The sequence below is a fragment of the Passer domesticus genome, chromosome 3, assembly GCF_036417665.1.
Source record: "Passer domesticus isolate bPasDom1 chromosome 3, bPasDom1.hap1, whole genome shotgun sequence".
NCBI classification, from domain to species: Eukaryota; Metazoa; Chordata; class Aves; order Passeriformes; family Passeridae; genus Passer; species Passer domesticus.
The window spans coordinates 33,083,342-33,099,111 of record NC_087476.1 but is presented as its reverse complement, the minus strand read 5'-3'; the positions used below and the strand labels follow the sequence as shown (position 1 = coordinate 33,099,111).

The following is a 15,770-nucleotide window of genomic DNA, read 5'->3' as shown; positions in this document are numbered from 1 at the left end:
CTAGAGAGTGGAAGGAGTTGTCTAGCAGTCTCTACTATTATTTTTAACAGCTCTGAATTCTGTGGTATTCATTAGAGGCCTGTCTAGCCTCTTAAGTTAATGAAACTTGATTCAATAAGGGTAAGAGTTGTAAGTGAATTATATCCTTTGGGTATCCTTCCAGGATTCTTCTGAATCTGGTTCTATTTTTGTGTGACTGGAAGGCGAATGAGGTTGGATTCTGGTTTTAAGAACAGAACTTCCATTAGTTAAATACAACTCCAGAAAGGAAGAAAATGAAAGATTGTGCATGCATTTTAAAAATGTAACATATATGTGGTACAAAATTAAGATTACTATCCCCCATCTTTAAGGCATATTCTATATTCAAGGATAAGACCATGTAAATAAGGGCGTAGAATTTATCATTTTGGTAAAATTAGAAAGTAAGCCAAATGAAAAATAAAAAGGCTAATACTGCCATATCTTTCAGACCCCCAAATCTATCATCCTTTTTAACAGGTTTCTGTTTTTCTTTGAGCTGCCTGTTCTGTTTGGGGTGTGAATGAGTTAGAGAAGTTCTGAAACTTTGAAGGCATTAATTTGGTGCCTATTGCATGCCTTTTGAGTGGGAGAAAATCTATACTCTTTTGTAAGTTCCACTGAAAACTCCCACCACTTCACTTCCATCAGCTTTGTTTGATTTTTACATTGTTCCACAGGAAACCAAACAAATAAGGTGGTTTTGACGCTTTAAGATGTGTGGTTTTGAGATTAAGATTGTTGGCAGCAGTGAATTGTGACAGCAGAAGCAATATTTTAAGAAACAAAGTTGCATTTTAGGTTCCTGGCTGGCCCTTATGGAAAAAAGAAATTTAAACTCTTACACTTAGAGCCTTTTGGTCAAGAATGGCAGGTTTTTTCTCTATCCCACTTGGTTTTTTAAACTTTAGAGATTAAAGATTCTGAGCAATATTTGGCCCTTCTTTCAAAGGAGGGTTAGACTGGATGATTTTTAGAGGTCCTTTCTAACTTCAACCATTCTGTGATTTTGCAGTAATGGAAGTTGGAGTTCTTCTGGCAATAAGTATGGTGAGGGATATGAATCAACACATCAAGAGTTTTTCAGGTCTATCAGCAGTAGGAGGAAAAGTAGTCCTGCTGCTGAATGGGACAGGGAACCTGCAGTAGGATGAGAAGGAGACTTTGTAGAACTAAAGGTGGGTCCTCCTCATCTGAGGCCCTGGGCAAGTGATGAAGTGAATATTTCTGGAGGTCAAGGTAGGAAAAGCCAGGTACATGGTTAAAAGTTGTTGGCATTGATCTGTGAAGAAGAAATCATGCCTGATTAGCCCAATAGCCTTTTAAAGGAGACGAGGGGCTTGGGGACTAGGGGACAGTAGTGAATGTTACTTATCCCGAGTTGAGCAAGGCTTTCTGAACAGACTTCCATAGCATTTTCAATGACAAACTGAAAAGATATGACAGAACTTCTGGGGTCAAAGGGCTGTGATCGGCAGAGTCAATTCCAGTGACTGGCACAAGAACAAGTCACTAACGGTGTACTCCAGAGGTTGGTGCAAGAGCCAGTATTGTTCAGCATCTTCATTAATAACTTGGATGATGGAACAAAAAGTTTGTCAAACCTGAAATCCAGGAGTAGTGAATGATTGAGGAGGACCTTGACAGAGTGGAGAAATGGGTCAACAAGAATCTAATGAAGTTTCACAAAGAGAAGAGCAGAGGTCCTGCCCCTGGGGAGGAATAACTTCATGTACCAGTGGATATACTGCGAGTTGACTGTTGGAATGTAGCTGTGGAGAAAACTACCTGGCTGTCCTGGTGCTGAATGTGTCAGACACAATGTGACCTTGCACACAAAACCCAAGCAGCATCCTGGGTTGCTGGAGGGCAGTGCATTGCCATTAGGTCGCGGGTGTTCTTTCCCCTCAGTGCAAATAAGATCACACCTGGAGTGCCAGATCCAGCTCCTCAGGAAAAGACCTACATGGGCAGTCTGTTAACTGGTTAACATAGCTGTTAACTGGTCTCTCAAAGGGCCAGAAAGGTGATGGAGAAATTGAGGTCTCTGTTATACAAGAAGGAGCCGAGAGATCTGGACTTGTTTAGCCTTGAGTGAGAAAGCATGACATGGGGCAGGATGGTGGTGGTAGTATTAATGGTTATAAATACTTAAATTGCAGCATGTGATGAAGATGGAGCCAGACTCTTCTCATTGGTGCATCCTGACATGACAGAGGTCATGAACCAAAACTGAAATAGAGGAACTTCAATTTAAACATAAGAGAACAGCTTTGGGGGGTTGTAAGATCTCTGGCACAGGTTGCTCAGAGAGGTTGTGAAGTCTCCATCTTTGGGAGACTCAAAACTGGACTGGATACAGCACTGAGCAACCTGCTTTAGCTGACCTTGTATGAGCAGGAGGCTTGGAATAGATTACATCTGCATAGGTTCCTTCCCACCTCAGCCATTCAGTGGCTGGGTGGTAGTAGACCATATCAGTCTTGGAGGCTGGTAATAGTATATAAACATAAGCCCATTTACTAAAAACTAGAAGCCACTTAATTTCATTTGGAACCAGTTAGTAAAGAATTGTTAGCAAATTAAAATAATAAAATTTGTGAAAAAGTTTTGAAATGTCAACAAATTCACAGCTTTCTCAGACACTGGCTTTCACTGATTATTAAATAAGAAGACTTCTGGTTTTGAAACCAGAATATCATTTGGGAGTAAGTGGTGGTTTATCATACTATGTTGTGTAACAACCACTTGGTTAGAAAAAAACACTGTTTTTTTAATCTGTTTTCTATTTTATTTATTTATTTTTAAAACAGGACCTTATGTGTAAGTAGAAGATGGGAATTTAAAACTAAGGCAGTATTAATTTCCTTGGTCAGCCAGGCATTGGATAGTTTTTTCAATGCATTGTCCATTTCACAGTTCCCTTCCAGTAAGGACCATGCAATCTCTATTCTGGTATTTTCTTCTTTACAACCCTTCCCTTTTAGTTTGTTGATTCACCCTAAGGCCCAACCAGCATTCTCTAACGTATCCTGGGATGACGTATAATCTTCCTTCACTCCCTTATGTACTTTGTGTCTCCCACTGCAACAGTTTAACTACTTATACCTTGTCATTCTTTCTGTCATTAACAGCTTTGTTCATACTCACTCATTTGTGTGAGGCCAAGCAAAGACAGAAAAGTGCTAATATGGCTAAAACAGAGATTAGACTTGCTGTCGCAGAGATTTCTAAATTCATTGTTTTCCAAATGCAGTTAAAATCAAGCTAAATAGCATAGAGACTTGGCAAGCGTTGATGTAACAATTGTTACAAACCCAAGGGCCTGTAATTTGTACAAAGGCATTATTATGAACAGTGGGTAACCTTTTCTCATTGTGGCTTGGACAAGAAAAATCAATTTTATTGTTTGAATGCAGGAATTTTTCACACAGGTATTTTTGATTTTTTTACCTATACTCTGGAGGGATAAAAAAAAAAGCTAGTGTCCTAGCAAAGTTTACGGGTGCTTGGAATAAATGGTGGGAATTGGTTAGAGAAATCAGGATAGGTTGGTGGCACTTGGAAAAGTTCATAAGAGTAAATAGAAAAGTAGGTAAATGAAAGGGATATTGAAAAACAGTGGTGGATGTGAGAATTCCTTTTTAAATAACCAAAAGATATCCCCCAGTTTGAGAAATCTTAAAAGTTATGTGCTTATGGATAGGGTTTAAACCTGTGGGAGATTGATTCTTCTCCTTCCCTCTGATAATTGCATGAACTTGGTTAAAAAAAATCTTCCCTGAAACTGGAAGTTCATAATACTGTGGAGGGTTTTTTATCATGTCAAATTGCTTTTTAATTCACTTAGTTTTATTTTTAACCAGTTTTTCTGCACATTTTAAGTTTTGATCAAGCTAAAGAGTAAGATGGATTCCAGTATTTTTTCTAGTGTCACAGTATTCTCTTTTATATCCTCTGGTAGATTGATTGTTACTGAACAAGGGGTATTTCACCTGTTGAGTTTCCCAGGGATATGCGAATTAAGAGCAAGTTGCCCATTGGTATTTGGCATCAGCGAGATAATTCTTAGAAATACTAGCTTGTGTTCTGCTAAAATTATCTTCTCCAGTGTTACCAAAAACTCCCCAAAACCAAACAACTCACTCCCATAAAGCTTGAAGCTGATCTCAAGTACTTAAGAATTTTTTTATAAATTCAGATGTATATTAAAAAATGCATTCTTATGTAAAGTCATTTGTTCTTTTATCCTAAAGTCTTCCTGCAATTTTGTTTAATTGACATATCTCTACAAATTAAACTTTTAGTTAAGCTTTTTTTCAGTTTTTGTGAGCTATTGTTTCATTTGAAGGCATTGAAATATCCATCAACCATATCCATCTTATATTAAAAGTAGACAAAAGGTAATTTCTGTGTGGGTTGGGATTATTGTGTGAACTCACTTTGTTGGGACCAAGACCTTTATTCTATTTGTGCGTGTGTACTTGTTTGGCTTCTTTTTTGTGTGTGTGATTTTTTTGTTGAGGATTTTTTTTCTAAATGTAGGATGATTTTTCAGATACCAAAACTAGATTTATCTTGTGCCTGAACTAATCTTGGTTTCCTGCTGTTCTGCAGTAGGCTGCTGGCAAGGGAAAAATTTGTCATAAAGCATATGCAACTGCATCTTTTCTGGTGTGAGGGAAGGGTGAAGATACAGTAGAACCTTAAGACAGCAATTGCTCCTTGACTAAAAGTGCCTTGCTCTGCAGCTAATAATTCCACTTCTTCACAGAGCTTCTTGAGCTAGGAAAAAAACCTTGAATTAGGGCTAGAGGCTAATGGACTTGGCACTTGGCTATAACACAGGAAGCTTCTAGTTCTTACAGAGTTGCTGCAATCCCACTGTAAAAATTGGCATATCTGATGTAGTTTGACCTGTGCTGGCTTATAAACCATTGTTATGTTGGTCTGGGCCAAACCCGAGCGCTGCAAGGGGTTTATAGCTCTTTTGCAGCTGTTACTAGGGAGCAAGTTGTCCATGAGCCAGCAGTGCCCTTGTGGCCCAAAAGGCCAGTGGTAGCCAGGGATGCCTTAGGAAGACCATTTCCAGCAGGTCAAGGGAAGTGATCTAGCTACTCAACCCTGATGAGGTCAATCTGGAGTGCTGTGTCCAGTTCTGGGATGTCAGCACAAGACATGGAGGTCTTGGAGTAGGTCCAGTGGAGGGCCATGAGGATGATTAAGGGACTGGAGTGTCTCTCTGAGATAAATATGACAGGCTGAGAGAGCTGGGCCTGCTCATTCTTGAGAAGCAGCAACTGAGAGGTGGCCATATCCATGTCTGTTCGTATCAGAAGGGAGGGTGTCAAGAGAAAGAAGCCAGACTCTTCACAGTGGTGCTGAGCAGTAGGACAAGAGGGATCACGCAGATACTGATGCGCAGAAAATTCGACCTGAATCTGAGGAAGAACTTCTTCCCTGTATGGGTGATTATGCACTGGAACAGGTTGCCCAGAGAGTTTGTGGAGACATTCAAGAACTGCCTAGGTGCAGTCCTGTGCCACATGCTCTAGGATGACACTGCTTGAGTAGAGAGGTTAGATTGGATGACTGCCTGTTGTCCCTTCCAAATTTCTTTCAATTGTCCAACACCATTTCATGTGTGAATGTTATATTACCTGCCTTCTGTAGATTATGAAATTATCACCATTGCCATTCTTTGGTCTGATAAGGATATGGAGTGTGACTAATATTTATGTATCCATGCAGAGAAGTATTATACTTTGTTGCTTTGGTATTGCCTGAATAGCAGTTTGAAATTAATTTCAGTGAGCTTAATTTTCTTCTCTGACTTCATATGGAAGATTTCCATTTTGTTAAACTGAATTCTTGCTCTTGGAACTTGTTATCTTTTAAACTTGAAAAATATCACCAAGTTCTTTGAAACAAAGTTTTGTTAGTCAAAATCAAAAATTTCTGTAAGTTTTGGTAAATTCATTTGTAAATTTTTGTTTGATGGTTTTGTGTGTGTGTGTTTGTTTAGCTTTGGCTTCTTAAAAATGAATGGTCTTACAAGTGATTGGTAAATGTTTGAGCAAACCTCAAGAAGCAGGTTGCCTTGGAGAAGATTTGAATGCGTGCTGACCTTCAGTTAATAGCTATATGGAAGCTTTTACACTTTTTATATTTGAGGTAGGTTACTCCTTCATGGAGTAAGCTGCCTCAGTACTCCTGAATTTGGGCACTTCAAGTTGGAAGTTATAATGCATCTTTGTATTATGCCTTGCAGTTCAGTCCTTTTTCCATGTCTGTATCATAGGCTACTTTTGTATGTATTTTTCTCTAACTAGGGCAAAATGAGAATTGCTATAGTAAGCTGTTCATACGGGCAGGTGATCCATTGTTAAAATAAATTTTCCATCCTTGTCAAGTGTTTTAGTTTATGAATGCAATATAAATGTGTCTCTTCTTTTTTCTTTACCCATTTGGTAGTGGATACCCTGTTTTCAAGAAAACTAAATGGAAAATACAGACTTGAACGCCTTGTTCCAACTGCAGTCTATCAACATATGAAGATGCACAAGCGAATTTTAGGACACTTATCTTCTGTATACTGTGTGACTTTTGATCGGACTGGCAGGCGAATATTTACTGTGAGTACAAAATCTTTATTTTTGTAGATATTTTTCATTTTTAATTACACATAATTTGTCACCTAATTGTTTCCAAAACCTGAATATAGAATAGATACAGTCAGATAGATACTGATTATTAATGAAAAGCAGAATAATTCCTTTACTACTGTTCCTCTCATATTTGCTTTTTAATAGCCATGCTGGTTTACACACTAAAATAGTTTTGGCGTATGTATCTGAACATTAGATGTGATGGTGGTTGCTGATGTGTGCAGTTCATTGAGAAAACTGTTCATTTTCAGTGGGAAGGATTTACCCTGTATAGGTTCTTTCTTGTGGCTTTGTTTTCTCTAGCAAAAACATAAGGAAAACAAGGAACTGCCACCACAGAATTAGATTAGGAAGTCAGAGAGGGAACAATCACATGGTGTGTTGCAACAAAGGTTGGGTCACAACAAATTGTCTTTATGAGATCCTAGGAACTTTTTTAAAAATGCTAGTTTTTTTAGTATTTTTAACTATTTGCCTTTTTTTTAAATTGTTGTTAAGTCATATATACTAGACAGATGTCTGAAATCAGTACTGAAATTGCAGGTTTCCAAAGGGATGTGATTTATAAAAATACATAGATATCAGTGTGATATTTAGATTTCTTGGTAACTATTCAGTTTCAGTAGAGGCAAAGATTTCATAAACACACTTCATGCCAGTCCAGGATGCTTTGGCTGCATTTATTGCCTTCCTACAGACACTGGATGTGATTGATACCTGTGTAGATTCTGGAACTTGATTGTGTCCTTTTAACCTCATGTCAGATAGCTTGAACAATGCTGATAGAAGTACAGTTCAGGTTTCCTATTTTGCCTTGCAGTCCTAACTTTTAAAATTCTTTCAAGGCAGTTGTAAATATGAGTCTCCCTTTTGCCCACATATATCTTGCATTGTCCCATGGGGAAATGTGTAGTTGAAGGAATGGAACACCTTGCAGTGTTCTGAACAGGCCTATTTATTTGTTTACTTGTTACTTCTGTCATAGAAGAGACTCATTTTCATATTTATTTTATTTTTGTCAGCAAGCTAAATCACAGGCATTAAAATCTTATGTCCTATGGTTTATACATGATTTATTTGCCAGGAAATGGGCTCTGTGTTGTGGGTTTATTTTGTGTATGACATGGCAGAATGCATTAAACATTTTATGAGAGAATTCTCTTGACTGTAACAGCAGTTTTTTTTTGAGGAGAGAAGTAGAACAACCTGAAATAAAATGGGAGATGGAGAGGGGCAATATGTTTCTGTAACCCTGATTTTTGCTGGCATTCCTTTGCTGACTGGTGTCCTGGTCTAATTGCTTGAAAGTTTCCAGTTTAGATCATGATGACTTAAGGTGTTAAATAAAGTGGCCATAGATATTAATTGTGGTTGCTCAATTTTTATTTTGGAGGGCCTAGGACTGAACTTCTTACCTCTGCACTTTTAGATAAATCCAGTATTCTTCATGTTAAGTTGCTGACAAATTGTTGTATTCCACATTTCAGTAAAATCCAAGTTGGTCTAGATGGCCCTCTAGTCAGTGGATAAACAGTCATGAAACTGTTGTGTTATAATTGCATCTGTATAATTAAATGGTGCCAATTCTTTTCAATCTAGACTACTGTAACGACTAAAATACCTAGTGTGGTATGTAAATTTGCATGCATCAGTAGGGAATTGTTCTTGCCTTACATTTTTACTCCGCAACCTTCAGTGTGATGTTAGTAATAGTTGAGTTGTTTTAGATTTGTAGTTGGTTTTGGAAACAGCATCATAATAGTTTCCTGTTCCACCTGACATCTAAAGGATTGAAAGCCTCTAAATTCAAGCTTTGTTCATGTTCTGTTTCAAATTAAAAGGAAAAGAAGGTATTCTCAGCACATTTTTGAGTCATAGTCATCTGGGAGATGTTGTCCTTTCTAGAAGGATGTTACTTCTATTTTGCCTAAAGACAGTGGAAATGGGACAGTATACATTTTTCCTTACTAGCTTACTTGGTCTTTATTATGTTCACATAGCAAGGTTGTGGTGCTGGGGGGGCTTCTGTGGGAAGTTGCCGGAAGCTTCCTCCATGCCCAGCAGAGCCAATGCCAGCCAGCTCCAAGACAGAGCCACTGCTGGCCAAGGCTCAGCACATCAGTGATGGTGGTAATGCCACTGGGGTACTGTATTTAAGAAGGAGAAAAATCCCAGGGCGGCTGCAGTTGGGAGAGAGGAGTGAAATATGTGAGAGAAACAGCCCTGCAGACCCTATCATGACTGAAGAAGGAAGAGGAGGAGGTGTTTCAGGTGCTGGAATAAAGATTCCCCTGCAACCTGTGGGGAAGACTGTGGTGGGGCAACTCCCTCCTTGCAGCCTGCAGAAACTTTATGTTCTGGTTCTACTGAAAAGTATGACTTGCAGAACCCATGCAGGGTAATAGAAACAAATACTGTCTTCTCTAATTCCTGCTCTACTTAAATTTCTGACTGCAAAAGCCTCCTGTTCTCCTCACCTTTATTTTCCTGTCTCAGCTAAGATTATTCTTTCTAGGGAATAATAAACAGCATTGTGTAATAGTCTGTGTAAGATTTCCAACCCAATATTAATTTGTGTGTTGCTTGGCAGTTTCACTTCATCCCACAAGTGTGTGTAATGGTAGGAAAATGAGCCAATTTTATTCCATACCTTGGTAATGCACTCATCAGTTCTCTCTGGGTGCTGAAGTTGTTTTAGGATTCACTTTTGACAGATGCTTTTTAATAGGTATATAATTTGTAACAGTTGTGGATATAACCTTGGAAACATGAGTTGTGGTGTAAGCCAAATGCCCTTGCTAGTAGAACTGCAACAGTATTTTAAGAGTTGTGTATTGTCCCATTCAGATCAGATAGTAACATATGAATTTGTTTGAACTCTAGTATTGATGTCTTGCCAAGGAGCTACAGAATTTACAATTTTACCTTAGTTTTTTTCTCTTTTGTTTTCCTTTCCTCTGCCTTATTTTCCCTCATTTTCCTTGTTGAGACTTGGCTGACATTATTTTTCCTCTGCAGTGAAGAGATGTACATGTGCCTCTATAGTGACACTGTAGCCAGCTGGCAGGGAGCAGGCCTGTTTTATGCTGATCTTCTTGCCTTGCTTTGCTGTTACCAAAAAAACCTCTGGGGACCCTCCAGGTGGTATTATGTGCCACAACTATTTTTTTTTCCTTGCTGACCATTTTACATCTTTGTCTGTAACTGATTTCTACCTTTTTTAGTGTTGGTAGTGTTTGGTCTGCCATTCCCTCCTCCTACTTGCAGGTCTCTCTTGAGTGGTGAGGCTCTTATTTGCAGTTTTACAGCAAATGTGTGTGCAGCAAGCACACATACCCTTCTGTCTCAGCTTCTTGGGTTTTTTGGTGGTGATTGCATTTTGAGAAGAATTTGCAAGCTTCTTCATACTGTAGTCTCATATCATGATAACAGAACTGCATGAGCAGATACTATCTTTCAGATAGCTGCAACATCCTTACTGACAAACTGATGGTGTACAGGTTAGATGTGTGGACTGTGAGACTGTCAGTTTTTAGGGCATTTTCAGGTTTGAAGGGTTGTGATTAGCAGCACCAAGTGCAGCTGGAGGCCAGTCACTAGTGGTGTACCACAGGGTTTGGTGCTGAGGCTGGTACTCTCTCATGCTTCATTTAAGGACCTGGGTGACCAAACAAGAGGGTGCCTTCCATAGATGCCTGGAAGATAACAAAGCCTGAGTGGTGGATACAGCATGATGTTCTTGTTGACCCTGCTTGAACAGGGAGTTTGGACTAGACCAAAGTATCTTCTCACCTCAACAATTCTGGGATTCTGGCCTCTGCTCATTGCTGTAACTCAGACTCTGGTTGTGTTCCCTGGTCTGGCACTGTGGCAGTCTAGCAGTTTAGGAGCAAATGTGTTCCACACAATTTCAGCATGGAAGTTTTATGCATAGGTAGAAATAGTATGGACTATATCATTGCTCTTCTCACCCAAGAGGCAAAAAATATAATTATGAATAAGCTTCTGTAACTATTTCCTTTGCCTAGGAGACCTGGTTCTATTTTATAAAAGGTAGATGATAGTATTGCTATGCCTTCTGCTGTCTTTAAAGTGTAATTGCTAGATTACAGAGGCAGATATGCAGAGGCACTGTAAATAGATGGAAGAGGAAAACCTGGTGAAATTTTATAAGGGTGGTGTCACATTGTAACTTGTTGTAGCACCTGTGTGTGTCCAGTAGCAGATCAGTGCTCTGGATATTAAAACCCAGCTTTGTATTGCTTCTAAACCTAAGTAATTGAATTAAATGTTTACAATAAATCTTGTCTGTCAGTGTGTGTGCAGTGTTCAAATGTCATGGTATTGAGCCATGGTGCGGTGCAGATGCTCAGACTTTCAGGAAGGCACAGAAATGCAATTAAAAAAATGAAGGAATGAGTTCTGAATTTTTTGTTAGGGCTGGTAATATGTTGTACACAGGCAAGTAGCTGTTAGAATTGTGTGGGAAGACCAGCCAAACTTTAATTAAGTATGAATATGTAGATGACACCTCTTGAGTTTGTTGAGAAAGAATGATCATTTTGATGTTTATGTAAATGTGAATATTTAAGCAGGTTTGTAGTAGTTTGACCTAATAATGGAATAGCTCTTTACCTAACTTGTGGTAAGTATGATGGTGATGAAACTAGGAAGATAAGGAAAATATGTGGGTATAAATGATAGAAAATACCAGTTTATAATTAACTTCCACTTTTAATGTAAATCTTTATTTTAATGTCTTGCAACAGCTTCTTCAGTTTGTGCTGGATTTTTGGAAAAAATGTCTTACTGAAGCATCAACCAACATGCTGTAGGATTTATGATCTGTATTATAAATGCATCACGATTTGTATATACTGTTGAGAATCAATTGTAAAATTGTGTTTTGAATGCAGTGTGGAAAACTGTTAAAAGCATGGGTGGGAGTATCTGCATGTCACTAGTTCTGTTTTTCATTTCACTGTGCTAACTGTAGCATCAAAGCAGCCCATAGTGTGGTTGAAAATATTTCTACCTTACTTCTAGGGGTCAGATGATTGCCTTGTAAAAATCTGGGCAACTGATGATGGAAGGTTGTTGGCTACCCTGAGAGGGCATGCAGCTGAAATATCTGATATGGCAGTAAACTATGAAAACACCATGATAGCTGCTGGAAGCTGTGATAAAATGATCCGAGTTTGGTGCCTTCGAACTTGCGCACCCTTAGCTGTCCTGCAGGGCCACAGTGCATCTATAACGTCATTGCAGGTGGGTTTTGACTTTGCAAAAATGAGTCATGAGAACGTTCAGTGTAATAAAAATGCATGCTTGGCAAGTAAGCTTGAAGTGAGAAGGAATTTTCATGGTATGCATTGTGAAAAAACACATTTATTGTCAAAATGCCTGACCTTTGAAGAATCCCAGACATAATCCTTGCTCAAAAAAATTGCATGACACATGTGGGCAGTTGTGTTTTGAAGTACCATTTCTTTGCAGGCTGTGATTCTGAGCAGAGGTGCATTGATTAAAAACTGCGGTCACTGGCAGTACTGTGGTTTTGTTTGCATGAGTTACATGCTATTGTGCAACTTGGGTGGTGGGGAGAGAGGAGGAACCAGGAGTGCTTTGGCAAGTAACCCAGGAGGGTTGTTCTGGAGGGAGTTGACAGAGCAACATTTTGTTATTTTGGTGTTCATTCCGATCAGTTTCCTTTAAATATGATTTGATGCTTGACTTCTTTTTTTTGTTGTTGTTGAAACGAATTGTGGAACTCCTTAGCACATCTGGAACAGGTTAACAGGAATTTTTTTTCTTTTTTCTTCCTCCTTTTCCCAGTTCTCTCCACTATGCAGTGGCTCAAAGAGATACTTATCTTCAACCGGGGCAGATGGAACTATATGCTTTTGGCTGTGGGATGCTGGCACCCTTAAAATAAAGTTAGTTGCTATTTTATTTATTGCTACTTCTGTTTATGTAATTAAGAATGATGTACAAATATGGAGAAAAATTTGACTAAACCAAGCTTGTCATTGACTACTTCAGTATATTATTGTTGGGTATGATCTATTTCTGATGTAGCTATAGCTTGCTTGCTTATCTTTTAAAAACTAACTTGATAATACAACATTTTGTGGAGTGATAATGTATATCTGTTAATTTAGAAAATGAGTCTACTGTTGGGGTTTTTTGTTTAATATAATGTCAAAGTTGGCACTGCATTATTCTGATGTCATCAGAATTTCAAATGAAATTAAAATTATGTTGATAAAATTATTGCAATTTAGATTGCAAAATTCACTTTAAAAGGAGACAGTAATGTCCTAGTATAAATGAGGATAGAATATTTATAATGTTTGTTGTTTTCTTACTGGTATTACCTTTTCTTAGTTGCTCTTGGCTGTAACATGGCAGAAGGCAGAATTCTTGGACAGCCATGTATTGATGGCTGAAGTTGTGCCTGAAATTTCTTTCTTCAAAGATACTAAAAATGTTGTCAGGACTTTCTGACATAGTTTTTATAAATCAGCTTGCTCAGCAGCTTTCAAATGTTCTTTACTCTTTATTTTCCTTTATCACTGAAACCTATAGCTTAAAATTGGAAATAGTTGTTTTAGTAATCATCAGTGATTTAGCTTTGATGATGGGATGTGTTCTTATGGATATATGCTCCTTGCAGGTAAGTTCAATTTCCTTGTAGTTTTGGTAATTGCTGCTATAATCTTTTTCTTCCAGTGTGCTGAGGTTATGCAGAGCTTGCAGGCACACTTGCATAGGTACTTTTCTAGTTGTTTGGGCCTTAACTATTTTGATGTTCCCTGGATGTTTTGTCTCTCTTTTTGTACTGTAAATGAAGATGTGTCTCAGGTTCTAACTCCTCCGTTGCCTAGTGCATGCTGTAATCAAATTAAGACTCCCCTTTTCACTGAGGGCAGGAGGAGATAGCTTACATGCTTGTTTTTGTGTGAAGGAAAGGAGTTGCCACCACATTATTTTTCTTAAGGCTTCCTAAGACTGAGGTCTTGTTGACAAGGCTGTCATCTTGTTGACAAGATGAAATTTTAGTCTCTCTGATTGGTAAACCTTTTGAGCCCACATGTTTTTTATTCTTATCTTTCTCTTTTCTTTCTTTTCTTCTCCTTTTCCTAAGTAAAGTTTTAGTCTGTGGAATTGATTTTTGAAACTAATTCTGTCATTAGAAAATAGTGAATCCTTGAGAGTTAGGTAGATTACAGTACATAAGCTGGGAGATTAATATTTAGCAATTATGAAAGTTTGAATCAATCATTGAATTGGATGAGATTTGTCTTGAGATTAAGCTTAGAGAGGGACAAAATTGGTACCAATTCTGGTAGGGGATTCTCCCATGGTGATATATAATTGTAGAATAAAAATTGTTAGTGACATGCTCAACAAATATTAAAAGAGAAGATATCAACATATCAACAGATGTGATTAGACAGGGGCATAGTAAAACAGATCAGTTGAGATGTCTTGTGCAGCACAGCAAGGAAGTGGTTTGGTAACCTAAGTCACGCCAGTGACTCGTGTTGCTTAACAACAGAGTGCAGATTAAAGTTTGAGGCTGGAATTTTTCTACTACTCTTACCTTCTGTTTTGGAAATACTTTTTATGTTGGGTTTGAGAAGAGAGAAGAAAGTCATTAAGCTGTATTTCTTCAGTCTGGAAAAAAACCCCAAATACATGAAGATGAGTAATGTACAGTCATGAGTGTGTTGAAGAGGGAATATAATGAGGAATTTCTTGTGGGCCCTTATGGTTCTATAAGGTATCAAATGAAAGTATCAATTTTTAAACTGCAAGAAGATGGTTCTTTACAAAACTCAGTGCCACATATTAGGCATTGTATGAAGGTACTAAAAGGCATCACTGTGTGCTTTTTCTTCTTTCAGATCTTTGTTTAAGCTTAGTAGAACTGTAATGTATTTGAAGTAATTGATGCTTTTTAATCCAAACTAAAACTTGATAAAAATGTCTAAATAAGAAACAGGTATGTCTTTTGGGAGTGGAGTATAACTGTGTGCCATTTGTGATATCAGAACAGTTGGACACACAGACAAGTCTTAATTTCCTGAATTGAACAGTATACTAGTTTAGGGAAACTGTTAGTTAGGTGAAATTTTACTCAATGTGCCTAAGGTGTAAACTTTTCTAACTGTGCTTATCATGATTGTTCCAGTAAACCAAAATAAATTTTACTGGAAAACTTGCAATCCAGTGTAATTTTTCACAAGGCTGCATTGCATGGCCAGTGCAGCTCAGCAATGGGTGTTTATTGTCAGAACACTTTTCAGTGACATGATTGCACTTCTTACACACTTGGATGTGGTTCTCCTTCCAGAGTTGCAGAAGTGCAACATCCTCTACATCCATTCAGTTGTGTGCTGGGGGAGAACAAGTACCAGCAATATAAGAGCATCAAGAGAAAGAAAGGTGTCTGTTAATTTTTGTCATAAGGCCTCTTTTGAAGTTATATTAAAAAAATATGATGTGTAGGCCATCTGGTAAGATGGGGAGTTTATCCTTCCATTTATCTGTGTAGTAAAAAATACAGGCTTGCTTCTGTTCAGTATTTTTGAAGAGGAGGAAAGCTGGCAGGGACAGTAAGATCTTACCATGGTTGTTCAGCCTCTGAGCTTGCTGCCCTGTGTCTTGGTTCTAGTACAATTCCCACCACAGGAAGGAGAAACTGGAGCTTTCAAGCAAGACTTAGAGTTCTGAGTGGTTCAGGTGAAAGATGCTGTAACACACTTAAGTCAGGACTTGAATTCACGTTCCTCCTGAGCTTGACTGCAGCCTTCTCTACAAGGATGCAATTGCTATCAGTGAGGAAAGTGTGGTACTAAATTACCCAATGCTTCAAATGGGCACAGGTGGTAAAGTCTTGAAATTTTAGCTACTTTAAAGAAAAAAAAAATCAATATATCCCACACCTGCTTTTGGTACTCGAAACTATTTGAATTACCTGGTGCCCCTGGTGAAGGGCAGCCTCATGATGATCATGTGGTTGATTGTCATTTCAAGATGACTGGCAGTGCCATTAGTACTTTGCTGAACTTTTTC

The 15,770-nt window shown here is 38.3% G+C and overlaps 1 protein-coding gene across 4 annotated transcripts in view; it reads left to right on the top strand.

Moving 5' to 3' along the window:
• Positions 1–15,770, top strand: part of PHIP (pleckstrin homology domain interacting protein) — a 122,297-nt gene that overhangs the window by 15,226 nt on the left and 91,301 nt on the right. For 3 of the 4 annotated variants that reach the window (XM_064412494.1, XM_064412495.1, XM_064412498.1), the window contains 3 exons: positions 6,496–6,656; positions 11,736–11,957; positions 12,525–12,625. In XM_064412494.1, the coding sequence (XP_064268564.1) occupies positions 6,496–6,656; positions 11,736–11,957; positions 12,525–12,625 (484 nt within the window). Of the gene's footprint in view, positions 1–6,495; positions 6,657–11,735; positions 11,958–12,524; positions 12,626–15,770 lie in introns of those variants that run through there. The other variant, XM_064412496.1, reaches the window with a different exon arrangement.